This window comes from Pristiophorus japonicus, unplaced genomic scaffold, assembly GCF_044704955.1.
Source record: "Pristiophorus japonicus isolate sPriJap1 unplaced genomic scaffold, sPriJap1.hap1 HAP1_SCAFFOLD_1131, whole genome shotgun sequence".
Taxonomy (NCBI): domain Eukaryota; kingdom Metazoa; phylum Chordata; class Chondrichthyes; family Pristiophoridae; genus Pristiophorus; species Pristiophorus japonicus.
The window spans coordinates 8,321-35,886 of NW_027250790.1; the positions used below are offsets into that span (position 1 = coordinate 8,321).

The following is a 27,566-nucleotide window of genomic DNA, read 5'->3' on the forward strand; positions in this document are numbered from 1 at the left end:
TTAGCCCCCAGTGTGCTTACTTGGCTGGGAAGTCGGCCAGAGAGGAGGATGGAGTTGCTGGTGGTAAGGAAGCAGCAATGGGTGACTCAGTGGTTCCTTCGGAGAATGCAGAAACAACACAGAGGGTAACTGGGCTTATTCAGGGGGAATCAACCTGGCAAACAAACCTTAAACTGCACTACAAACCACAACACCCCCCAGCGAGTGTATCACACGATATTGTACACACCCAGCGAGTGTGTCACACGAGGCTGTACACACCCAGTGAGCGTGTTTTCTATACGCTCACAGTGGATGCCCTGCCCAACAGTTCCCCGAACATCCCATACCCAGTCTGCACTATCAGCCCTTCATTGCTGGATAGTTACACCCGCAACACCCTGTTCAAAGGTGCAGGTATTGTGAGGTCCTGAAAGGCCCCGCTCAGTCCAGTACCAACCATCCCATCACATCCTACTCCCACACACGGGACCAAAGGGAAGGACCAGGGCAGAGGAAGCGACAATTACCTGCACAGCTGAAGGCTTGGTCCGCGGGTCGAAAAGTCGAAGCTTCTTATCCTAAGAAAGAAAGGGAAAAATCGTTAAATAAAGGAAGATGGCTTACTCCACATTCAGAGCAAGAGCCAGTGTTTAAAATAAATAAGTTAACATAAATCATCAGGCATAATAACCAAACACTACTCGAGAGCAGTGTGTACTGCCCAATACTGGCCACAGACAGACAAGTAGGACCAGGGCATCACACACTGCCTAGAGGCTGGCCAACAGGACCAGGGAGAGGGAGAGGGAGAGGGAGAGGGGGCGAGGTGGAGAGAGGGGATGGGGCGAGGCAGAGAGAGAGAGAGGCCAAGACAGGCAGAGAGAGGCAGAGACAGAGGCAGAATCATAGAATCAAACATTTACAGCACAGGAGGAGACCATTTCGGCCAAATCTCACTTTCCAGCTCTTGGTCCATAGCCCTGTATGTTCCAGCACTTCAAGTGTATATTCAAGTACTTATTAAATGTGGTGAGAGTCTCTGCCTCTACCACCCTTTCAGTGAGTTCAAGGCCCCCACAACCCTCTGGGTTAAAAAAAATTACCCTCAAATCCTCCTACCAATTACTTTAAATCTATGTTCCCTGTATGTTGACCCTTCTAAAGGAATTGGGTCCTTCCTATCCACTCTATCTAGGCCCCTCAATTAGGTCTCCCTTCAGCCTCCTCTGTTCCGAAGAAAACAACCCCAGCCTATCCAATCTTTCCTTATAGATAAAACTCTTCAGTCCAGGCAACATCCTTGTAAATCTCCTCTGTACTCTCTCCAGTGCAATCACATCTTTCCTGGAACATGGTGACCAGAACTGCACGCAGTACTCTAAGCTGTGGCCTAACTAATGTTTTATACAGTTCAAGCATAACCTCCCTGCTCTTGTATTCTATGCTTCAGCTAATAAAGGCAAGTATCCCGTATGCTTTCTTAACCACCTTATCTACCTATCCTGCTAAAATCCACATACACTACAAATGCACTGACCTCATCGACCATCATTACCTCCTCAAAAAATTAAATCAAATAAGTCAGATACGACCTTTCCTTAACAAATCCATGCTGACTGTCCTTAATTAATCTGTCTTTCCAAATGAAATCCTGTCCCTCAGAAATGTTTTCAATAATTTCATCATTTCATCAATAACCATCGAGGTTAGGCTGACTGGCCTGTAATTACTCGGTCTATCCCTTTCTCCCTTTTTTAACAATGGCACAATGTTAGCAGTCCTCCAGCACCTCACCTGTAGCCAGATAAGATTGGAAAATGATGGTCAGAGCCTCTGCTATTTCCTCTCTTACTTCTCTTAACAGCCTGGAATACATTTCATCAGGGCCTGGCGATTTATCCAGTTTCAAAGATGCTAAACCCCTTAATACTTCCTCTCTCACTATGTTTATTTCATTTAATACTTCACATTCCTCCTCCCTGATTGCAGTGTCTGCAACGCCCCTCTCGTGAAAACAGATGCAAAGTATTTATTGGAAACTCGTACAGAGGAGGCAGAAGTGTACGAGGTACACACGTTCACGACGAAATGCCCACCAATAATGTTGAAAGTTGAACTGAACGATATTCCAGTGTCTGGGGGCAAGTCAGTCCATAATGAGTAAAAAGGCCTTCGACAGGCTGTGGGGAAAGAAGGCACACAGGCCTAAGCTCAGCCCCATTCACACCAAACTTAGGGCTTACACAAAAGGAACTAATCCCTGCAATTGGCAGTGAAGTCATATGATGGAGCAGTACACGAACTCCCGCTGTGGATTGTGCCAGGGGATGGCCCCATGTTGTTCGGCAGAAGCTGGCTGGGGAAAATCCGCTGGAACTGGGCCGACATCCGAGCGCTTTCGTCTGTCAATGACACTGCATGTACCCAGGTTCTGAGCAAGTTCCCTTCGTTATTCGAGCCAGGCATTGGAAGCTTCTCAGGGGCGAAAGTGCAGATCCATTTGGTTCCCGGTACACGACCCATCCACCACAAGGCTCGGGCGTACCGTACAGGATGCGTGAAAAAGTGGAAATCTAGCTGGACAGGCTGTAACGCGAAGGCATCATTGCGCCGGTGGAATTCAACGACTGGGCCAGTCCGATTGTTCCGGTACTCAAGGAGGACGGTACGGTTAGAATTTGCGGGGACTATAAAGTAACAATTAACCGTTTTTCGCTACAGGAGCAGTACTCGCTACCCATATTCGCGACATATTCGCGACCCTGGCTGGAGGGAAGACGTTCACTAAGCTGGACCTGACCTCGGCCTACATGACGCAGGAGCTGAAGGAGTCTTCGAAAGGCCTCACCTGCATCAACACACACAAAGGTCTGTTTATCTACAATCGGTGCCAGTTCGGGATTCGGTCAGCCACAGCGATCTTCCAGTGGAACATGGAGAGCCTGCTAAAGTCGGTTCCTTGCATAGTGGTCTCCCAGGATGACATATTGGTTACAGGTCGAGACACCATGGAGCACTTGAACCTGGAGGAGGTTCTTAGTCGGTTGGATCGTGTGGGGCTCAGGTTGAAACGCTCGAAGTGTGTTTTCCTGGCGCAGGACGTCGAATTCTTAGGAAGGAGAATCGCAGCAGACGGCATCAGACCCACCGACGCCAAGACGGAGGCCATCAAGAACGCGCCGCGACCACGGAACGTGACAGAGCTGCGGTCGTTCCTGGGACTCTAACTATTTCGGTAATTTCCTACCTGGGTTAAGCACACTGCTAGAACCCCAACATGCGTTACTGCACAAGGGAGACGACTGGGTCTGGGGGAATTCACAAGAGGCTGCATTTAAGAAAGCCAGAAACTTAGTGTGTTCTAACAAACTGCTTGTCCTGTATAACCCATGTAAACGATTGGTGTTAGCTTGCAATGCGTCGTCATACGGGGTCGGGCGTGTGTTACAACAGGCTAATGAATCGGGGAATTTGCAACCAGTTGCGTATGCATCCAGGAGTTTGTCCAAGGCCGAGAGGGCCTACAGCATGATTGAAAAAGAGGCTCTGGCGTGTGTTTATGGGGTAAAAAAAAATGCACCAGTACTTATTTGGCCTCAAGTTCGAGCTTGAAACTGACCACAAGCCGCTCAGCGCTATTCTCGGAGAGCAAAGAGATTAATACCAATGCCTCTGCCCGCATCCAAAGATGGGCGCTCACGCTGTCTGCATACAACTATGTAATCCGCCACACACAGAGAACTGCTCAGATGCTCTCGGTCGGCTACCATTGCCCACCACCGGGGTGGAAATGGCACAGCCAGTGGACATGGTCATGGAGGCATTTGAGAACGAGAAATCCCCCGTTACGGCCCGCCTTACTGTCCTTGGTAAAAAACTGTGTCCTCCATGGGAGCTGGTCCAGTGTCCCAGTGGAGATGCAGGAAGCGATTAAGCCGTTCCATAGACGCAAAGATGAGCTGTCCCTACAGGACTGTCTTTTGTGGGGCAATCGTGTAGTCTTGCCCAAGAAAGGCAGAGCCACATTCATTTGAGAACTGCATAACACCCACCCAGACATCGTAATGATGAAAGCAATAGCCAGATCCCACGACTCAGATTTAGAGTCATGCATGCGCCAGTGCAACACTTGCTCTCAGTTGAGCAATGCACCCAGAGAGGCACCGCTAAGTTTGTGGTCCTGGCCATCCAAACCGTGGTCGAGGATCCATGTAGACTATGTGGGCCCATTCCTAGGCAAAATGTTTTTGGTTGTCGTGGACGCTTACTCAAAGTGGATTGAATGTGCAATAGTGTCTGTAAACACATCCACGGCCACCATTGAAAGTCGACGAGCTATGTTTGTCACGCACGGCTTGCCTGATGTCCTAGTCAGCGACAATGGGCCGCGCTTCACCAGTGCTGAATTCAAAGAATTCATTGACCCGCAACAGGATCAAACACGTCACATCTGCCCCATTTAAGCCCGCATCCAATGGCCAGGCAGAACAGGCAATTCAGACCATCAAGCAAAGCTTGAAACGCGTATCGGAAGGCTCCCTGTAGACCCGGTTGTCCCAAGTACTGCTCAGCCACCGCACTCGGCCCCACTCACTCACCGGGATTCCCCCAACTGAGCTGCTCATGAAAAGGGTGCTTAAAACAAGGCTCTCTCTGGTCCACCCTGATCTACATGATCACGTGGAGGTCAAACGGCATCAACAAAGTGTGTACCCTGACCGCGCAAATTTGTCACATGATATTGAGATCAATGATCCTGTGTTTGTGCTCAATTATGGACATGGTCCCAAATGGCTCGCTGGCACGGTCACAGCCAAAGAGGGGAATAGGGTATTTCAGGTCAAACTGACCAATGAACAAACGCACTAAAAACACTTGGACCAAATCAACTTGCGGTTCACCAACAGCTACGTACAACCGTAAAAGGACACCAACAATTTTGACCCTCCAACACACACACACAAGTGGCAACTGACATCATAGTTGACCACGAAATCGAACTCATCATCCCCAGCAGCCCGGCTGCCCAACAGCCCAGTGAAGAACTGACCAACCCACCCACACCAACATTTATACCGAGACGATCGACAAGGAAGCGCAAAGCCCCAGATCGTCTCACCTTGTAAATAAGTATACTGTTAACATCACTCCCCTGCGAAGTCATGTATTTAACCTCTTGTAACCTGCATCACACCTGACCACCAGAGGGCCTACCTATTGGAGTTCCAAGGGATCCCAGCATCCCTTGGGAGCACAGTATATGAGCAGGCCACCCACGAGGTACCTGCACTTTTGGAATCTTAAAGGAGCTAAGGTCACACTTGCTCATTACACACAGTACTCAGCATTGCACCGGAATATCAGCCTAGATTAATGTGCTTAAGTTCGTGGTTTGGGACTTGAACCCACAAACTTCTGACTCAGAGGCGAATGTGTTACCCACTGAGCCACAGCTGACACAAAAGGGGGGGGGGGGGGAGAAAGAGAGGGGGGGGGGGGCGTGTGCGGGCGACAGAGTGAGAGGGCCCGCCCGCGACAGAGCGCGCCCGCGACAGAGCGAGAGGGCGCGCCCGCGACAGAGCGAGAGGGCGCGCGCGACAGAATTTTCACAAAATCCGCCACCGCTGGATTGCCGCCCCAAAAAACAATAATTTAATAATCTTAACAAAAAATTGCACAAAAAAGGAAAAAATTTCGCCCAGTCTTACACACAGATTCTCGGCTGAAAACACGATCCTGGGCAAATTGGTCTGTTCTTAATCAAATTGGACAGTACTTACTCAAATCTAGTCCGAGGCTGCAGGTTGGGCCTAGGAGAGGGGGGGGAGGGGGGGGGGGGCGAGCACAAAAAATATTTTTCCCAAGAAACAAAAAATAAATAAGAACACTTTCTCAGGACCCTTTTTCATTTAATCGCTATAAAAGAATTTTGAAAGAATTATAAAAAACACTAACTTACCTTTTTTTGCAGGGCCTCATATCTACTGCCCAGCTCCGGCTGGTTTCTCGTGGGCGGATTTTTCCTACTCACCCACAGGTCACCGCAGAGACCTATAGGTTAGCCAAGACCTGGTTCTGTCAAGCCCGTGTGGGGGCTGGTGTGCAACGGCCCCCCCACGTTAAAAGTCCACACATGCATCTTCCACCCTTCAATATGTAGTTCGGGATCTGGAATATCAGGTCCCTCCCTGAAACACCTGTGAACTCATCCTTTTTGGTGTGGAAGCAAGTCATCCTCGATACGAGGGACTGCCTGATACTATATACACCGCTGTGACCAAATGTGGGCGGTAGCGATTATTTCAGCTGGGCGTGCCTGCGGGCCGCTCCCCAGCAGTATTTTGAAACCGCTGGCAGAACTCTTTGGGGAAATTCCCGCCGGGTGGTTTTCCGCCGAAAACGAGCAATACCGCCAAAAAATTCGGCGGAAATGGTTTGGAAATTCTAGCCCCTTAGAGAGCATAACTGGTGATGGCTGCGTGCCCCCCATTGATGGGGAACACACACCACCTAGTGGCCATTTTTGGCTGTGACCGGACTCGCTGTCGAGCAGCTCACAGCGTCCTCTCTCGGCTAAAGAAGGCAGCACACACTATAAACTTGCAGTTATTTGAAACGTGTGACACGGATTCTGGAGTATCACAACATTCACAGCCATACTACAATATCATTCAAGTTTTACCGAGCTAAGAGAAGTGAAAAAGAAAATAAGAGGAGCAAAGATGGTATGAGAATAGAATGGTAGCTAACATAAAAGGGAATTCAAAAGTCTTCTATAGGCACAGATAGTAATAGGGTAGCAAGATGAGAGTGGGGCCAATTTGGGACTAAAATGACCTACGCATTGAGGCAGAGGGTATGGCTGAGGTACTAAATGAGTACTTTGCATCTGTCTTCACCAAGGAAGAGGATGCTGCCATCGACATGGTAAAGATAATTGATAAGATAAAAATTGATAGAGGATATATTCGAAAGGCTGGCTGTACTTAAAATAGATAAATCACCAGGAGTGGATGGGATGCATCCTAACATGCTAAAGGTATTGAGGGCAGAAATCATGGAGGTACTGACCATAATCTTCCAATCCTCCTCAGATACGGGGATGGTGCCAGAGGCCTGGAGAATTGCAAATGTTACACCCTTGTTCAGGTGTAAAGATAAACTCAGCAACTACAAGCCAGTCAGTTTAGCCTCGGTAGTGGGGAAACTATTAGAAACAGTAATCAGGGCCAAAATTAACAGTCACTTGGATAGGTGTGGATTAATTAAGGAAAGCCAGCACAGATTTGTTAAAGGCAAATAGTGTTTAACCAACTTGATTGAGATCCATGGTGCGGCCCTGAACAACGTGGACCATTTCCCATACCTCGGGAGCCTCTTATCAACGAGAGCAGACATTAACGACGAGATTCAACAGCACCTCCAGTGCGCCAGTGCAGCCTTCGACCGCCTGAGGAAGAGTGTGTTTGATGACCAGGCCCTCAAATCTGCCACCAAGCTCATGGTCTACAGAGCTGTAGTAATACCTGCCCTCTTGTATGGCTCAGAGACATGGACCTTGTATAGTAGACACCTCAAGTCATTGGAGAAATACCATCAACGATGTCTCCGCAAGATCCTACAAATCCCGAGAGGACAGACGCACCAACATTAGCGTCCTCGACCAGGCCAACATCCCCAGCATTGAAGCACTGACCACAGTTAATCAGCTCCGCTGGGCAGGCCATATTGTTCGCATGCCAGGCACTAGACTCCCAAAGCAAGCGCTCTACTCTGAACTCCTGATAAAGTGCAACATCCCCACTGACACCTGGGAGTCCCTGGCCAAAGACAGCCCCAAGTGGAGGAAGTGCATCCGGGAGGGCGCTGAGCACCTCGAGTCTCATCGCCGAGAGCATGCAGAAACCAACGCTGACAGCGGAAAGAGCATGCGGCAAACCGGTCCCACCCACCCTTTCCCACAACAGCTATCTGTCCCACCCATGACAGGGACTGTGGTTCTCGTATTGGACTGTTCAGCCAACAAAGGACTCATTTTAAGAGTGGAAGCAAGTCTTCCTCGATTCTGAGGGACTACCTATGATGATGATGGAGTTTTTTTGATGAGGTAACAGAAAAGGTTGATGACGGTAATGCGGTTGACATGGATTTCCAAACGGCGTTCAACAAAGTGCCTCATAATAAGCTTGCCAGCAAAGTTGAAGCCCACGGAATAAAAGGGACAGTGACAGCATGGATATGGAATTGGCGAAGTGACAGGGAACAGAGAGTAGTGGTGAACGGTTGTTTTTCAGACTGGAGGAAGGTATACAGTGGTGTTCCACAGGGGTCGGTACTGGGACCACTGCTTTCTTGATGTATATTAATGACTTGGACATGAGTGTACAGGGCACAATTTCAAAATTGGCAGATGACACAAAACTGGGAAGTATAGTGAACAGTGAGGAGGGGTAGACTTCAGGAAGATAGACAGTCTAGTGAAATAGGCAGACACGTGGATGATGAAATTTAACGCAGAAAAGTGTGAAATGATACATTTTGGTTGAAAGAAAGAGAGAGGAGAGGAAATATAGAAAATATAAACTAAATGGCACAATCCTGAAGGGGATGCATGAACAGAAAGACATGGGGGTATGTGTGCACAAATTGTTGAAGGTGGCAGGGGAGGTTGTGAAAGCGGTTAAAAAGGCTTAATAAATAAAGGTATAGAGTACAAAAGTGTGGAAATTATGATGAATCTGTATAACACACTGGTTCAGCACCAACTGGAGTATTGTGTCCAATTCTGGGCACCGCACTTTAGGAAGGATGAGAAGGGCTTAGAGAGGGAGCAGAAAAGATTTACAAGAATGATTCCAGGAATGAGGGACTTCAGTTACGTTGATAGACTGGAGAAGCTCAGGTTATTCTCCTTCAAGCTGAGAAGATTGAGAAGAGATGAGATTTGATAGAGGTGTTCAAAATCATGAGGGGCTGGACAGAGTAGATAGAGAGAAACTGTTCCCATTGGGGGAAGGGTCGAGAACCAGACGACACAGATTTAAGGAGATTGGCAAAAGAACCAAAGGCGATGAGAGAAAAAACCTTTTTACGCAGCGAGTGGTTAGAATCTGGAATGCACTGCCTGAGAGGGTGTGGAGGCAGACTCAATCACTGCTTTCAAAAGGGAATTGGATAAATATTTGCAGGGCTACAGGAAAGGGCGGGGGAGTGGGACTAGCCGAGAGCTCGACAGGTCGAATGGCCTTCTTCCGTGCTGTAACCATTCTATGATTCTATGATAAGGCAAAACAGAAAATGCTGGAAATACACAAGTCATGCTCTGTCAGGAGAAAGAGGCAGGGTTCCATTTTGTGTAGATCCGTCTACAGTCAGTCCCGATCAAATCTTACCTGACTTTCCTGCTGACTGATCGGCTATGTATTTCCAGCTTTCTTATTACCTTTATTCAACCACTTACTTTCTCGTTAACAGCAATCATTTGTATTTATATAGCACCTTTAACATAGTAAAACGTCCCAAGGTGCTTCACAGGAGCGTTATCAAACAAAATTTGACACCCAGCCACACAGAGATATTAGGACAGATGAGGTAGGTTTTAAAGAGCATCTTGAAAGAGGAGAGAGGCAGAGAGGTTTAGGGAGGGAATTTCAGAGTTTGGGGCCCAGGCAGCTGAAGGTACGGCCGCCAATAGTTGAGCAATTATAATCAGGGATGCTCAAGAGGCCAGAATTATAAGGAGCGCAGATATCTCCGGGGGGAAGGGGTAGGGTTGGAGGAGATTACAGAGATAGGGAGGGGCGAGGCCATGGAAGGATTTGAAAACAAAGATGAGAATTTTAACATCAAGATGTTGCTGGACTGGGAGCAGAGGTGAGCAGGACCGTAGGAGAGCAGAGCTGAGAGAAAAGAGTGATCAAATAAACATAACCTGCTGAAAACTAAACTTAAATCAGATACAGGACAGACCTGTTTCACACAAAGGGTTCCAAATATCTGGAATAATAATCTGCCTCTCCGATTGAAAATAACCTGACTGAAAATGTATAGCAGGTACTCAATGGGAATTATGAGCCTGGTCTCAAAGGCAGCAGCTATTTGACAGTGAGGGCATCACAACCAAGCCAAAACCTATCCTCACCTGACAGACACACATGCATCCTGTGGCTTGGGCTACTGGATTGTGATGAAGATTTTCCCCTGTATAGTCCAGTACACTGAGGCTGATTATAGAACTCCTGCAGCAGCGGAGATCATCTAACCGCACATTTAAACTAATGAGCTGCATGGTCTCACTCACGCACACTTTGCTCCACATTGCAGTAATGGAACTGACTGCGTCATGTTTTCAGCTCTCATTTTAGCTGTTATTGCAGTAATCATCATCATAGACAAAGTCCCTTGGAATCGAGGAAGACTTGCTTCCACTCTAAAAATGAGTCCTTAGGTGACTGAACAGTCCAATACGAGAACCACAGTCCCAGTCACAGGTGGGACAGACAGTCGTTGAGGGTAAGGGAGGGTGGGACAGGTTTGAGCACGCTCCTTCCGCTGCCTGCGCTTGATTTCTGCATGCTCTCAGCGATGAGACTCGGGGTGCTCAGCGCCCTCCCGGATGCACTTCCTCCACTTGGGGTGGTCTTTAGCCAGGGACTCCCAGGTGTCAGTGGGGATGTTGCACTTTATCAGGGAGGCTTTGAGGGGGTCACTGTTAAGTTTCCTCTGCTTACCTTTGGCTCGTTTGCCGTGAAGGAGTTCCGAGTAGAGTCTCGTGTCTGGCTTGTGAACAATGTGGCCTGCCTAGCGGAGTTGATCAAGTGTGGTCAGTGCTGGGGATGTTGATCTGGACGAGGATGCTAACGTTGTCCTCCCAGGGGACTTCCAGGATCTTGCGGAGACATCGTTGGTAGTATTTCTCCAGCGACTTGAGGTGTCTACTGTACGTGGTCCATGTCTCTGAGCCATACAGGAGGGCAGGTATTACTACAGCCCTGTAGATCATGAGCTTGGTGGCAGATTTGAGGGCCTGGTCTTCAAATACTCCTTTACTCAGGCGGCCGAAGGCTGCATTGGAGGCAGTGTTGAATCTCGTCGTCAACGTCTGCTCTTATTGATAAGAGGCTCCCGAGGTATGGGAAATGGTCCACGTTGTCCAGGGCCACACCATGGATCTTGATGACGAGGGGGCAGTGCTGTGCGGTGAGGACAGGTTGGTAGAGGACCTTTGTCTTACGGATGTTTAGTGTAAGGCCCATGCTTTCGTACGCCTCACTGAATATGTTGACTATGACTTGGAATTCAGCCTCTATATGCACAGACGCAGGTGTCATCCGCGTACTGTAGCTCGATGACAGAGGTTGGACAGAGTTACTCAGAGCAGAAAGCGGCCAGTTTACTCACCACTAAATAATTGCTGGATCTGTACAAAATGGCTGCCACATTTGTCTCTGATACTGCACTCCAAAGTAATTCATGGTTTGCGAAGCGCCTTGAGACATTGGGAAGCGAGGCTGAACCCAGACCAAAAGTGACTCCTGCTCCACCTGACCCCTACATCGATATGTGAAAACTAACCTTCCCGGGGCCTCTCTGGCTGGGCTGTTGAACCCAGGAATGGCAATTTTGGTATAGGACCCCGATTAGCATCTTAAACCGCCTGACTTGAGGCCTTTTTGACTGCCCAGCAGTAGCTATATTGCCACAGTAACGGCAGCAACAGGGCGGTAGGTCACGGCCCAGCATTTCCACTGGGCAGGAAACCTGAATAATCGTCCCTATATGTGACTCCCGAGATTGCATGGAACTCATGTATGCGACCTGCAATGATGAAAGACTAGGACACCCCAGAGCTGGGAATATCCTTTAACTTCAATTAGCAAGGAGCATAGTCATAGTGAAGAAATAATTAGAAGTTGCCTTTTTTCATCATAACTTCCTTGCTTTTGTACTCTATGCCTTCTATGAGTGTCAGCTGTGTCTCAGTGGACAGCACCCTCACCTCTGAGTCAGAAAGTTGTGGGTTCAAGTCCCACTCCAGGGACCGGAGCACAAAATAAAATCTAGGCCGACACTCCCAGTGCAGTGCTGAGGGAGTGCTGCACTGTCGGAGGTGCTGTCGTTCGGATGAGACATTAAACCGAGGCCCCGTCTGCGCTCTCAGGTGAACGTAAAAGATCCCATGGCACTATTTTGAAGAGCAGGGGAGTTATCCCTGGAGTCCTGGACAATATTTATCCCTCAATCAACATAACAAAAACAAAGAGATTGTCTGGTCATTATCACGTTGCTGTTTGTGGGAGCTTGCTTGTGCGCAAATTGGCTGCCACTCCTCCAAGTCTCCATGCTTCAGGGAATTCACCCAGCCAGAAAAACAATTTCCCACATTACAACAGTGACTACACTCCAAAAACACTTCATTGGCTGTAAAGCGCTTTGAGACATCCGGTGGTCGTGAAAGGTGCTATATAAATCCAAGTCATTCTTTCTTTCTCTCATAATAAAACACAGGGGTCTGTCCATAAGCAGTGTCCTGACCAGGGTAGATTCTGGGAATGGCCAAATGTCAGAGTGACAGGAACCTATTGAAGGTGATTCTCCCCGACTACCCCTTGGATAGTGCACTTGGTAACCACTCCTCCAGGTCTGCATGCTTCGGGGATTTCAACCAGTCAGAAAAACAATTTCCAAACAATGGCAGGAAAACTAGGCCCAATTTTATTGCCACAAAACTTAGACCACCCATGGCCTCAGAAGCACAACTGCCTGGGACTAATTGCTGAAGGAACAATCTCCCCATTCCTTAGATTGAAGGAAGTTTTATTTTGTATCTCACTGATATTGGAGTGTTTGATGGAATGGTATAGAGGGAGCTTTACTTCTAATCCTTGGGTATGCCGGATACCTGCACCACAGTATGTTCTGTTCCCCAGGCATGGAGGTCATTTAATCGCTGCAAAAAGTGGCAAGTAAACATGAGAAAAAAGGACCTCACAATTGCCTTAAGCAACTGAGTTATCGCTACAAGCAGAGCTGAAAGCGACTCGAGAAATGCTTAGTGATGAGATACAGGTAGTGATGGGCCACATGGTATTTATCCCAGACCTTTTGGACAGTGTTGGATCGACCCTGGCCTGTCTCTCTCTCTCTCTCTGATCAGTTACATTTACCTTACTCGATGAGCCCAGCAGGCAGCCATCTTTCTTCCACGTCAAGCTCTGGATTTGGTCCCCATGGTCTTCAAGAGCTGGGAGCAAAGTAAACTTGGAGTAAAGCACAGATCCATTGGGGTTTAACACCAACAAGGCAGGAGATGAGAGATAAGTGATTCAGAAGGCAGAGCTGCAAGGCAGAGGGGCAACACCAGGTACAAGATGGAGAAGGGATTTACACTATTGTACCAACCCTCAAACAATTCTAAATGGCTCAACAAAGTATCAACCTCGACTTGGTGGCAGCACTCGCACCTTGTGGGTTCAAGCCCCATAACCTAGGCTGACAACTCCCAGTGCAAAACTGAGGGAGTGCTGCATGGTCAGAGGTGCCGTCTTTCAGATGAGACGTTAAATCAAGGCTCCATAGGCCCTCAGGTGGGTATAAAAGAGCCCACGGCACTATTCGAAGAGCAGGAGAGTTCTCTGTGTCCTGGCCAATACTTATCCCTCAACCAACATCACTAAAGCAGACTGTCTGATGATTCATTTTTAAAATTCATTCTCGGAATTTGGGCATTACTGGCAAGGCCGGCATTTATTGCCCATCCCTAGTTACCCTGAGAAGGTGGTGCGAGCCTCCTTCTTGAATCGCTGGTAGCGTTTGATACAACAGGATAAGGGGTAAGCCATTTAGGACCGAGATGAGGAGAAACTTCTTCACCCAGAGAGTGGTGAACCTGTGGAATTCTCTACCACAGAAAGTAGTTGAGGCCAATTCACTAAATATATTCAAAAGGGAGTTAGATGAAGTCCTTACTACTCGGGGGATCAAGGGTTATGGCGAGAAAGCAGGAAGGGGGTACTGAAGTTTCATGTTCAGCCATGAACTCATTGAATGGCGGTGCAGGCTAGAAGGGCTGAATGGCCTGCTCCTGCACCTATTTTCTATGTTTCTATGTTAACAGAGCGCCTTGCTAAGGCTTCAGAGGGCAGTTAAGAGTCAATCACATTGATGTGGAACTGGAGTCACGTATAGGCCAGACCGGGTAAGGGCGGCAGGTTTCCTTCCCTAAAGAAGATTAGTGAACCAGGCGGGTTTTTAACGACAATCCGACAACTTCATGTCCACTTTTACTGAGACCAGATTTTTGTGGGAGCTTGCTGTGCGCAAATTACCACCGTGTTTCCCGACATTACAATAGTGACTACACTTCAAAAGCACTTAATTGGCTGTATAGCACTTTTGGATGACCTGAGGTCATGAAAGGCATTGTACAAATGCAAGTTTACATTTGGAAAGGCAAGGATTAATTAGGGGCAGTCAGCATGGATTTGTTAAGGGAAGATCGTGTTTGACTAACCTGATTGAATTTTTTGAGGTGGTAACCAAGAGGGTCGATGAGGGTAGTGCGTACGATGTAGTATATATGGACTTTAGCAAGGCTTTTGATAAGGTCCCACATAGTAGACTGGTCATGAAGGTTAAAGCCCATGGGATACAGGGCAAAGTGGCAAGTTGGATCCAAAATCAGCTTGGAGGTAGGAAGCAAAGGGTAACGATTGATGGATGTTTTTGTGACTGGAAGGATGTTCCCAGTGGGTTCTGCAGGGCTCAATACTGGGTCCCTTGCTTTTTGTGGTATATATCAACGATTTAGATTTGAATATAGGGAGTATGATTAAGAAGTTTGCAGACGACACTAAAATTGGCTATGTGGTTGATAATGAAGAGTAAAGTCATGGACTGCAGGAGAATATCAATCTACTGGTCCGTGGGCAGAACAGTGGCAAATGGAATTTAATTCAGAGAAGTGTGAGGTGATGCACTTTGGGAGAGCTAAGGAAAGGGTATACACATTAAGCAGTCGGCCACTTAATAATGTAGATGAACAAAGGGACCTTGGAGTGCTTGTCCACAGATCCCTGAAAGTAGGCCAGGTGGATAAGGTGGTTAAAAAGGTATACAGAATGCTAGCCTTTCTTGGCAGAGGCATAGAATATAAGAGCAAGGAGGTTATGCTTAAATTGTATAATACTTTGGTTAGACCACAGCTGGAGGACTGCGTGCAGTTCTGGTCGCTGTATTATAGGAAGGACATGATTGCACTAGAGAGGGTGCAGAGGAGATTTACTAGGATACTGCCTGGAATGGAGAATCTTAGTTATGAGGACAGATTGGAAAGGCTGGGTTTGTTCTCATTGGAACAGAGGAGGTTGAGAGGAAACCTCATTGAGATGTACAAAATATTGAGGGGTCTGGACATTGTGGATAGTAAGGGCTTATTTCCATTGATAGAGGGGTCTATTATGAGGGGGCATAGTTTTAAGGTGGTTGGTGGAAGGTTTAGAGGGGATTTGAGGGAGGGGCTTCTTTACACCGAGGGTTGTGGGGATCTGGAACTCGCTGCCTGGAAGAGTGGTGGATGCAGAAACCCTCACCACTTTTAAGAGATGGTTGGATGGGCACTTAAAGTGCTGTAACCTGCAGGGTTACTGTCCGAGAGCTGGTAATTGGGATTAGACTGGATGACCTTTTGTTGTAGGTGCAGACATAATAGTAAGTACTGCAGGGAATAGAATACGGCCAGGGTGATCTCCTGGACTAGTTTTGATCGCCTGGATGGGTCGGAGAGTAATTTTCCCAGATTTTTTTTCTCCCTAAATTGGCCTGGGTTTTTATCTGGTTTTTGCCTCTCCCAGGAGATCACATGGCTCCGGTTGGAGTGGACTATAGAATGTTTCAGTATAAGGAGTGTCACAGTTGTGTGAGGTGGGCTGGTTGGGCTGGGTGCTCTTTGCCTGTCCGACATTGTTCATAGGTTTATATGTAACCTTTAGGGCTGCTGACCAAGGGCCGTGCGGCTCTTTGTCGGCCAGCGTGGACACGATGGGCCGAAATGGCCTCCTTCTGCGCTGTAAATTTCTATGTTTCTAAGTTCTTTCTATACTGCGGCAGCAACCTACTCTATCAGATCTCTCTCAAGTCTCACCCGCCAGGGCTTTCTGCTGAGTCAGGTCCCATATTTTGGCAGTACTTCCGGCTCCACTTGCTAGCACCCCATCTGCGGTCGGATGAAACAGCACGCATTCCACCCTCGCAGCCTCTGGTCCCAGTGTGATGTTCTGTGCAGACGATACCTGCTCAACAGTGTCGGGTAATCGCCACAGCTTCACCTGATGATCAGAAACAATCAGCATAAAACACTGGGATTTCATTCCATTCTTCAGCCAATACACTAGATTTCTAGCTCCCTGGACACAGTGGCCCCCAAGGTGGTGTACAGCCATGCCTCCCCCACCTCCCCCCACACCCCAAGCTGTAACCACATGGAACACCCTACTTCCCCTCCCGCACAGGCTGCCCTGCCCAGAATGGCACCTTACCGTCACATCGGCTGAACATGTTGCCAGCAACCCATCATCGAATGGGGAGAAATCAAAATCAGTCACCTGATCTGCAAAGAGAAAAGAAACGGTTAGTGCTATCGCTCCACATCTCAGCACCACCAATTATCTTCACCTCATGTCTGCCTCTGTTGTAGACGAATGGCGAGAGATTGATTGCTATGGATTAGTCAACAACTCCATTATCGTTGTATTTTGCGACTGCCAGGGTGATTCTACCATCACTAATCCAGCAGGATACAAAGAGGAACCGACTGTCAGCAATGTGTGGGAGCAGCATGACTGCTCTTGACATCAAGGCAGCATTTGACCGAGTGTGGCATCAAGGAACCCAGTAAAACTGAAGTCAATGGGAATCGGGGAGGGGAGGGCATACAGCTCAGAGTGTTTACACTGTGAAACACAAGTCCCTTCTGCACGAGCGCACCAGATTCAGTAAATTAAGCTTTTGCAACCACCTTCAGCCAGAAGGGCCGAGTGGATGATCCATCTCGGCCTCCACCATTACAGAAGCCAGTCTTCAGCGAATTCAATACACACCATGTGATATCTAAAAACGGCTGAACACACTGGATACAGCAAAGGTTATGGGCCCCGACAACATTCCGGCTGTCGAGCTGATGACTTGTGCTCCAGAAATAGCCACACCTCTAATCAAGCTGTTCCAGTACAGCTACCCAACAATGTGGATAATTGCCCAGGTATGTCCTGTCCACAAAAAGCAGGACAAATCCAATCGGCCAATTATCGCCCCATGAGTCTACTCTCAATCATCAGCTCAGTGATGGAAGCTGTCGTCAACAGTGCTACTAAGCGGCACTTACTCATCAATAACTTGTAAACGATTGCTCAGTTTGGGTTCCGCCAGGACCCACACCTCATTACAGCCTTGGTGCAAACATGGACAAAAGAGATAAATTCTAGAGGTGAGGCGAGGCGAGAGTGATTGCCCTTGACACTAAGGCAGCATTGACCAAGTGTGTCATCAAGGAGCCCTAATAAAATTGAAGTCAATGCTAATCAGAGGGAAAATCTCCAAAGGCCGGAATCATCCCTAGCAGAAAGGAAGATGGTTGTGGGTTGTTGTAGGTCAATCATATCAGCCCCATGACATCGCTGCAGGAGTTCCTCAGGGCAGTGTCCTCGGCCCAGCTATCTTCATCTGCTTCAACAATGACCTTCCCTCCATCATAAGATCAGAAATGGGGATGTTCGCTGATGACTGCAGTGTTCAGTGCCATTCGTGACTCCTCAGCTAATGAAGCAGTCCATGCCCGCATGCAGCAAGACCTGGACAACATTCAGGCTTGGGCTGATAAGTGGCGAGTAACATTTGCACCACACAAGTACCAGGCAATGACCATCTCCAACAAGAGAGAGTCTAAACACCTCCCCATGACATTCAACGGCATTATCATCGCAGAAACCCCCATCAACCTCCTGGGGTCATCATTGACCAGAAACTTAACTGGACCAGCAACAAATACTGTGGCTATGAGAGCAGGTCAGAGGCTAGGTATTCTGCAGCGAGTGACACACCTCCTGACCAATGTTCCCTTTTAGCTGCTCGGCCAAGCGGCACTCAAGGTTCCGTGCAGCCAGCTCTTAAATGGAAAAACCATGCATGGGCGGAATTTTGAAAGGGCTGTGAAGCCCAAAGATAAATTAGAGGGAACATTGCTCCTGACTTCACAAAACCTTTCCACCATCTACAAGGTCAAGAGTTTAATGGAATATTCTCCACTTACCTGGATGAGTGCAGCTCCAACACTCAAGAAGCTCGATACCATCCAGGACAAAGCAGCCCCCTTGATTGGCACCCTCTCCACCAGCTTAAACATTCACCCCCTCCACCACCAGCGCACTGTGGCTGCAGTGTGTACCATCTACAAGATGCACTGCAATAACTCGCCAAGGCTTCTTCGATAGCACCTCCCAAGCCCGCGACATCTACCACCTAGAAGGACAAGGGCAGCAGGCACATAGGAAAACCACCACCTCCAAGTTCCCCTCTGTTGTGTATGCATAAAGTACTGTAACTTTAGACCACTGAATATATCCTCATACTGTGTACACCATACCTATACCACCAGAGGGTGCTACTGGTGGAGACCTAAGGGTCACCTGCACACTGCAGGTAACCAAGTATAAAAGGGAGCTCACCTCATTGTGTCCTACTCAGGGAGCTACAATAAATGGGCTAAGGTCACAACAATTCAAGTACAATACCTTACCTCGTGGAGTCATTACTAGAGTGTTTACATATATAACACCCTCCAAGTTACACACCATCCTGAATTGGAAATATATCGCCATTCTTTCATCGTCGCTGGGCCAAAATCCTGGAACTCCCTCCCTAACAGTACTGTGGGAGTACCTTCACCACACGGACTGCAGTGGTTCAAGGCGGCGGCTCACCATCACCTTCTCGAGGGCAACTAGGGATGGGCAATAAATGCTGGCCTTGCCAGCGACGCCCACATCCCAGAATGAATTTATTTTAAAAAGACGGTGTCCAGTCACGGGTAGATCTGCTATGATCTGAATAGACAAGGGCCAGTGAGTGGAAATACGAGAGCCTGTTAACAAAGTGCTGAAAGACACACACAGACAGCGGAGAGGCAATTCCGACAGAATACTAGTGTTATTCACAGCAGCACGATGCTGCTCAGTCACTGCACCCTAATGAACAGCCCCGATGGCAGTACAGGATCCCGCACCAGGAACCCCAGCAGAGTTTTCGCCCTTACCTGCATGACACTGAAGTTCTGACACCTGCCGCTTGTCCTGATTTCCATTTTTCAGCGACAGAATTCCAAGACTCCCTCCTCCTACATGAAACAGCAGAGTGACTTTATAATACAGCCCGTTCAGACTTGGGAAGAGTTATTGATCTGGTGATTAAAAACTCCCAGTGAAACTTGGATTAAGGTAATAGATGAAGTTTATCCAAACTGCGTGTTCATTTACTGCAGTGTTAATCTCTGCCCTTTCACCCACTCCCAATCCTTGTCCTGCCCTCAGTTGTGAGCAGAGAATTAATCCTTGCCTTTTCTATTGATTTTCATCCCTGCCACACTTGTGCACTGCAGGCGTTGACTCTCACTGGTTGACAGACCCACAGGTACCAGCTGTAATCGGGTGGCTCACCCCAAGGTGCCATCCTTCATGTGGGAGCCACGACACTGTGTTGGCATGGTATTCATAAGACCATATTGGAGTAGGCCATGTGGCCCCTCGAGCCTGCTCCGCCATTCAATGAGATCATGATCTGATCGTGGCCGCAACTCCACTTCCCATAACCCTCGATTCCCCTATCGTTCAAAAATCTGTCTATCTATATATCCAATGACCCAGCCTCCACAGCTCTCTGGGGTATTGATTTCCAAAGATTCACGACCCTGAGAAAAGAAATTTCTCCTCATCTCCGCTTTAAATGCGCGAAGCAGGGAATCACGTAGGAACAGGAGGAGGCCATTCAGCACTCGAGCCTGTTCCGCCATTCAATGAGATCATGGCTGATCTGTATCAACTCCATTTACCCACCTTTTCTTTATAATCCCTTGATACCAATACCCAATAAAAATCTATCGATCCCAGTCTTTAACATTTCAATTGACCACTAGCATCCACACCCTTTTGATGAGAGAGTTCCAGAGTTCCACTACCCTTTGTGTAAAAAAAAAAAAGTGCTTCCCGATTTCACTCCTGAACAGCCTGGCTCTAATTGCGGATAATGAGCAGAGATCCAGGCTGATGTCTCTTTCCCCAGCAAAAGCCGGTTGCGGCCAGCTGCAGCCCCAGGTGAGATCAGCTAACTCGGTCCAGACCGACAATCTGCCCTGTGCGGCTCAACGCTCCGATAGGAGATGCCTTTTTCCCCGTCGGCCATTGGGAATGTTCCACCTTCATTAAAATGCAGAAACCTCTGAAGTTACTGTGGCCCATTTCTCGCACTTACCCGGGCTGTTTGTATTGAAGGCGATGAAGGCACAGCTTGATTTGATATGATTCCCATAGGAAACAGCAGAGCCAGCTCGAATGTCACTGATCCAATCCTGTAGAGGCAGATAAAAAGATTTACAGTGCTGTGCATGGAATTTACTTGTCACTTATTCAGTGTCAGCTGTGGCTCAGTGGGTAGCACCCTCGCCTGAGTCAGAAGGTTGTGGGTTCGAATCCCACTCCAGGCACTTGAGCACCAAAAATCGAAGTTGACATTAAACCAAGGCCTCATCTGCTCTCTCAAGTGGACATAAAAGATCCCATGGCACTATTTTGAAGAAGAGCAGGGGAGTTATCCCCGGTGTCCTGGTCAGTATTTATCCTTCAATCAAAAAAAAAGAGATTATCACATTGCTGTTATGGGAGCTTGCTTGTGCGCAAATTGCCTGCCATGTTTCCCACAGTACAACAGTGATTACACTCAAAAAGCACTTGGAGACGTCCGGTGGTCATGAAAAGCGCTATATAAATCCAAGTTTTTCTTTCGTCTCCAGTTTTACAACTCTTCTTTTGTCGCACTCCCTCAGCACTACAATTCCAGCTTCACTCCCCTTCCTACTGAACCTAGGATGGGAACCTATATTCAGTAGGGAAGGGGATAAAGCTGGAATTGAAAAGCAAAATTGTAGAAAGTGAATTTGAAGAACAGAGGAAACAGGCAGGAAAAAATGGTAAAAAAACAAATTTAAAAGCTCTTTGTCTAAATGCACATAGCATTTATAACAAAATAGATGAGTTGACAGCACAAATAAATAAAATTGGGTATGATCTGATAGCCATTACAGAGACATAGTTGCAAGATGACCAGGACTGGGAACTAAATATTGAGGGGTATTTGACAATTCGGAAGGACAGACAGAAAGGAAAAAAAGGTGGGGTAGCTCTGTTAATAAAGGATGATATCAGTGAGATAGTGAGAAACAATATTGGCTCAGAGGATCAAGATGTTGAATCAGTTTAGGTGGATAGAAGGAACAATAAGGGGGAAAAGTCGCTGGTGGGCGTAATCTATAGGCCCCCTAACATTACTACACCGAGTATAAATCAAGAAATAATGGAGGCTTGTAATAAAGGAATGGCAATAATCATGGGTGATTTTAACCTTCACATTGATTGGACAAAGCAAATTGGCCAGGGTAGCCTTGAGAAACATAAGAACATAAGAATTAGGAACAGCAGTTGGCCATCTCGCCCCTCGAGCCTGCTCCGCCATTCAACAAGATCATGGCTGATCTGGCCGTGGACTCAGCTCCACTTACCCGCCCGCTCCCCGTAACCCTTAATTCCCTTATTGGTTAAAAATCTATCTATCTGTGATTTGAATACATTCAATGAGCTAGCCTCAACTGCTTCCTTGGGCAGAGAATTCCACAGATTCACAACCCTCTGGGAGAAGAAATTCCTTCTCAACTCGGTTTTAAATTGGCTCCCCCGTATTTTGAGGGTGCCCCCTAGTTCTAGTCTCCCCTACCAGTGGAAACATCCTCACTGCCTCTATCTTGTCTATCCCCTTCATTATTTTAAATGTTTCTATAAGATCACCCCTTATCCTTCTGAACTCCAACGAGTAAAGACCCAGTCTACTCAATCTATCATCATAAGGTAACCCCCTCATCTCCGGAATCAGCCTAGTGAATCGTCTCTGTACCCCCTCCAAAGCTAGTATATCCTTCCTTAAGTAAGGTGACCAAAACTGCACGCAGTACTCCAGATGCGGCCTCACCAATACCCTGTACAGTTGCAGCAGGACCTCCGTGCTTTTGTACTCCATCCCTCTCGCAATGAAGGCCAACATTCCATTTGCCTTCCTGATTACCTGCTGCACCTGCAAACTAACTTTTTGGGATTCCAAAAAGAGTTTCATGCACAAGGACCCCCAGGTCCCTCTGCACCGCAGCATGTTGTAATTTCTCCCCATTCAAATAATATTCCCTTTACTGTTTCTCCCCCCCCACCCCCCCCAAAGGTGGATGACCTCACATTTTCCGACATTGTATTCCATCTGCCAAACCTTAGCCCATTCGCTTCACCTATCTAAATCTCTTTGCAGCCTCTCTGTGTCCTCTACACAACCCGCTTTCCCACTAATCTTTGTGTCATCTGCAAATTTTGTTACACTACACTCTGTCCTCTCTTCCAGGTCATCTATGTATATTGTAAACAGTTGTGGTCCCAGCACCGATCCCTGGGGCACACCACTAACCACCGATTTCCATCCCGAAAAGGACCCATTTATCCCGACTCTCTGCTTTCTGTTAGCCAGCCAATTCTCGATCCATGCTAATACATTTCCTCTGACTCCGCGTACCTTTATCTTCTGCAGTAACCTTTTGTGTGGCACCTTATCGAATGCCTTGTGGAAATCCAAATACACCACATCCATGATACACCTCTATCCACCATGCTCTTTATATCCTCAAAGAATTCCAGTAAGTTAGTTAAACATGATTTCCTCTTCATGAATCCATGTTACGTCTGCTTGATTGCACTATTCCTATCTAGATGTCCCGCTATTTCTTCCTTAATGATAGCCTCAAGCATTTTCCCCACTACAGATGTTAAACTAGCCGGCCTATAGTTACCTGCCTTTTGTCTGCCCCTTTTTTTAAACAGAGGCGTTACATTAGCTGCTTTCCAATCCGCTGGTACCTCTCCAGAGTCCAGAGAATTTTGGTAGATTATAATGAATGCATCTGCTATAACTTCTGCCATCTCTTTTAATACCCTGGGATGCATTTCATCCAGACCAGGGGACTTGTCTACCTTGAGTCCCATTAGCCTAGCCAGCACTAACCCCCTAGTGATAGTGATTATCTCAAGGTCCTCCCTTCCCACATTCCCGTGACCAGCAATTTTTGGCATGGTTTTTGTGTCTTCCACTGTGAAGACTGAAGCGAAATAATTGTTTATGGTCTCAGCCATTTCCACATTTCCCATTATTAAATTCCCCCTTCTCATCTTCTAAGGGACCAACATTTACTTTAGTCACCCTTTTCCGTTTTATATATCGGTAAAAGCTTTTACTATCTGTTTTTATGTTTTGCGCAAGTTTACTTTCGTAATCTATCTTTCCTTTCTTTATTGCTTTCTTAGTCATTCTTTGCTGTCGTTTAAAATTTTCCCAATCTTCTAGTTTCCCACTAACCTTGGCCACTTATACGCATTGGTTTTTAATTTGATACACTCCTTTATTTCCTTGGTTATTCACGGCTGGTTATCCCTTCTCTTACCGCCCTTCTCAGTTCACAGTTCATAGAATGTATCCGGGATAGTTTCCTTGAACAGTACGTTGCAGAACCAACCAGGGAGTAGGCTATCTTAGATCTGGTACTGTGTAATGAGACAAGATTAATAAATGATCTCATAGTAATGGATCCTCTAGGAATGAGTGACCATAATATGGTTGAATTTCAAATTCAGTTGGAGGTGAGAAAGTTGGTTCTCAAACCAGGGTCCTAAGCTTAAACAAAGGAGACTACAAAGGTATGAAGGTAGAGTTGGCTAAAGTGGACTGGGAAAATAGATTAAAGTGTGGGACGGTTGATGAGCAGTGGCAGGCATTTAAGGAGATATTTCATAACGCACAAAAATATATCCCAATGAGAAGGAAAGACTAAGAGAAGGGATAACCATCCTTGGCTAACTAAGAAAATAAGGGATGGTATCAAATTGAAAACAAGGGCATACAATGTGGCCAAGACTAGTGGGAGGCCAGAAGATTGGGGAATTTTTAAAAACCAGCAAAGAACGACTAAAAAAGTGATAAAAAGAGAGGGAAAATAGATTATGAAAGTAAACTAGCACGAAATATAAAAACAGTAAGAGTTTCTACAGGTACATAAAAAAGAAAAGAGTGGCTAAAGTAAATGTTGGTCCCCTGGAGGATGAGACTGGGGAATTAATAATGGAGAACAGGGAAATGGCAGAGACGTTGAACAAATATTTTGTATCAGTCTTCACGGCAGATGACACTGAAAACATCCCAATAGTGGATAAACAAGGGGCTATGGGGAGGGAGGAACTTAATACCATCACTAATGAAGTAGTACTCGATAAAATAATGAGACTAAAGGCGGACAAGTCCCTTGGACCTGATGGCTTACATCCTAGGATCTTAAAAGAAGTGGCTGCAGAGATAGTGGATGCATTGGTTGTAAACTACCAAAATTCTCTGGATTCTGGGGCGGTCCCAGCGGATTGGAAAACCGCAAATGTAACGCCCCTATTTAAAAAAGGAGGCAGATAGAATGCAGGAAACTAGACCAGTTAGCCTAACATCTGTTGTGGGAAAATACTGGAGTCCATTATTAAGGAAACAGTAACAGGACATTTGGAAAAGCATAATTCAATCAAGCAGAGTCAGCATGGTTTTTTATGAAAGGGAAACCATGTTTGACAAATTTGCTGGAGTTCTTTGAGAATCTAACGGAGCAGGGTGGATAAGGGGGAACCAGTGGAAGTGGTGGATTTGGATTTCCAGAAGGCATTTGATAAGGTGCCACATAAGAGGTTACTGCACAAGATAAAACACTCACAAGGTTTGGGGTAATATATTAGCATGGATAGAGGATTGGCTAACAGAAAACAGAATCAGGATAAATTTTCCGCTTGGCAAACAGTGATTAGTGGGGTGCCGCAGGGATCGGTGCTGGGTCCTCAACTATTTACAATCTATATTAATGACTTGGATGAAGGGACTGAGTGTAATGTAGCCAAGTTTGCTGATGATACAACGATGGGTGGGAAAGCAAATTGTGAAGAGGACACAAGAAATCTACAAAGGGATATAGCCAGACTAAGTGAGTGGGAAAAAATTTGGCAGATGGAGTATAATGTGGGAAAATGTGAGGTTATCCACTTTGGCAGAAAAAAAAATAGAAAAGCAAATTATAATTTAATTGCAGAAAAATTGCAAAGTGCTGCAGTACAGAGGGACCTGGGGGTCCTTGTGCATGAAACACAAAAAGTTAGTATGCAGGTACAGCAAGTAATCAGGAAGGCAAATGGAACGTTGGTCTTTATTGCAAGGGGGGATAGTGTATAAAAACAGAGAAGTCCTGTTACAACTGTACAGAGTATTGGTGCGGCCACACCTGGAGTACTGCATACAGTTTTGGTCTCCGTATTTAAGGAAGGATATACTTGCATTGGAGGCTGTTCAGAGAAGGTTCACTCGGTTGATTCTAGAGATGAGGGGGTTGACTTATGAGGATAGGTTGAGTAAGTTGGGTCGATACACATTGGCGTGCAGAAGAATGAGAGGTGATCTTATCGAAACATGTAAGATAATGAGGGGGCTCGACAAGGTGGATGCAGAGAGGATATTTCCACTCATAGGGGAAACTAAAACGAGGGGATATAGTCTTAGAATAAGGGGCTGCCCATTTAAAACTGAGATGAGGAGAAATTTCTTCTCTCAGAGGGTTGTAAATCTATGGAATTCTCTGCCCCAGAGAGCTGTGGAGGCTGGGTCATTGAATATATTTAAGGCGGAGATAGACAAATGTTTGAGTGATAAAAGAGTAAAGGGTTATGGGGAGCAGGCAGGGAAGTGGAGCTGAGTCCATGATCAGATCAGCCATGATCTTATTGAATGGCGGAACAGGCTCGAGGGGCCAAGTGGCCTACTCCTATTTCTGATGCACAGCGTAGATTTGTATGCTCAAGCCCCTGTGGAGTGGGATTCGAACACACAACCTTCTGACTCAGAGGCAAGAGTGCTACTCACTGAGCCACGGCTGACACTGAATAAATAAGGGACAGGTAACTCCACATTATCTCCCGAGGAAAACTGCTACAAAACTTTTTCCCATCGCACAGTAACCCGAGCCGAATCCACAATGTTTAAATCCTATAACCGGCAACATTCCTTTGAACTGTCCAACTTTAATGTACGCAGTTTGGATTTGTCATACTTCTAAAGGAATTAACATGCATTATAAAGGGTGCAGATATTGAAAGACTTGCATTTATATAGCACCTTTCATGACCAAAGCTCTTTACAGCCAATACTTCACTTTTGGAGTGTAGTCACTGTTATAATGTAGGAAACAGGGCAGCCAATATACACACAGCAATGCATGATAATGATCAGTGTTAGCGATGTTGGTTGAGGGGGAAATATTGTCCAAAACACCAGGGAGCACCCCTCTCCTCTTTGAAATAGTGTCATGGGATTTTCTATATCCAGCCAAGAGGCCAGACAGGGCCTCAGATTAACGTTTCATTCGAAAGATGGTACCTCTGAGAGTGCCGCACTCCCTCTACACTGCACTGAAGGATTATGGGCTCAAGTGTGGGGCTTGAATCCAAGACCTTCTTACTGAGAGGCAAGAGTGCTATCCACTGAGCCACGGCCGACAGAGAAATGGGCAGCAAATGAAACTGTTGATTTGAGAGTTGGCCACCTTCTGCGTTGATGCCACAGTTACTGCTCAGAACAACTAGATTCAAAAGTTTGCTTGTTGGTTGTGCAATCTAGCTTGGAAATATAAATATAATTTCTACAGATTCCTGATCCAAGATAATGGTTATTTTTTTTTCACAATATCCATTCGGTGCAAAGAATTTATCATTTCTATATCTCCTAATCTACTTTCAAGTCCACCCTCCGACTGCAGCATATCCCTCGAGTGCATGCCCGTCTGCATCCAAACAAAATCCATGACTTGGAGGGGAGGCAAGGGCTAAAGTGCACATACTATGGGCTCAATTTTCCCCAATGCCGTTTTTTGGTGTGCTGCAAGAGATACGCCCGTTTTTTTTTGGCTCCAACTACTCCAAAAAAAAAACAACTAGCAAGTTTACCCGTTCTATTTTTTGAAATTGACGCCGCGCAGCCTGTCCTTTAGCTTTGGCGGGGGGTGGAGCCTAATGGCTGCACCAAAAAAACGATGCACCCCCCCTTCTGCGCATGCGCAGAAAAAAAAACAGATGTTTTTAACGTGATTGCGATGGGCGCACATGCTCAGTATACCTCCCGGTCTGCATTCGGCCATTTTAAAAGAGCCAGTTGTGTGCGAG

General features: G+C 46.7%; 1 protein-coding gene across 1 annotated transcript in view; it reads right to left on the reverse strand.

The window, feature by feature from the left end:
• Positions 1-509: 509 nt before the first annotated feature.
• The window catches only part of LOC139241811 (coronin-7-like), a gene marked incomplete at its 3' end in the record, with an annotated part of 39,887 nt that continues 12,830 nt past the window's right edge, over positions 510-27,566 (reverse strand). Inside the window, exons 2-7 of the mRNA XM_070870089.1 lie at positions 20,500-20,596; positions 19,289-19,369; positions 16,518-16,588; positions 16,124-16,307; positions 13,149-13,225; positions 510-560 (exon numbers count right to left, since the gene is read on the reverse strand). Of these exons, the coding sequence (XP_070726190.1) occupies positions 510-560; positions 13,149-13,225; positions 16,124-16,307; positions 16,518-16,588; positions 19,289-19,369; positions 20,500-20,596 (561 nt within the window). The remainder of the gene's footprint in view (positions 561-13,148; positions 13,226-16,123; positions 16,308-16,517; positions 16,589-19,288; positions 19,370-20,499; positions 20,597-27,566) is intronic.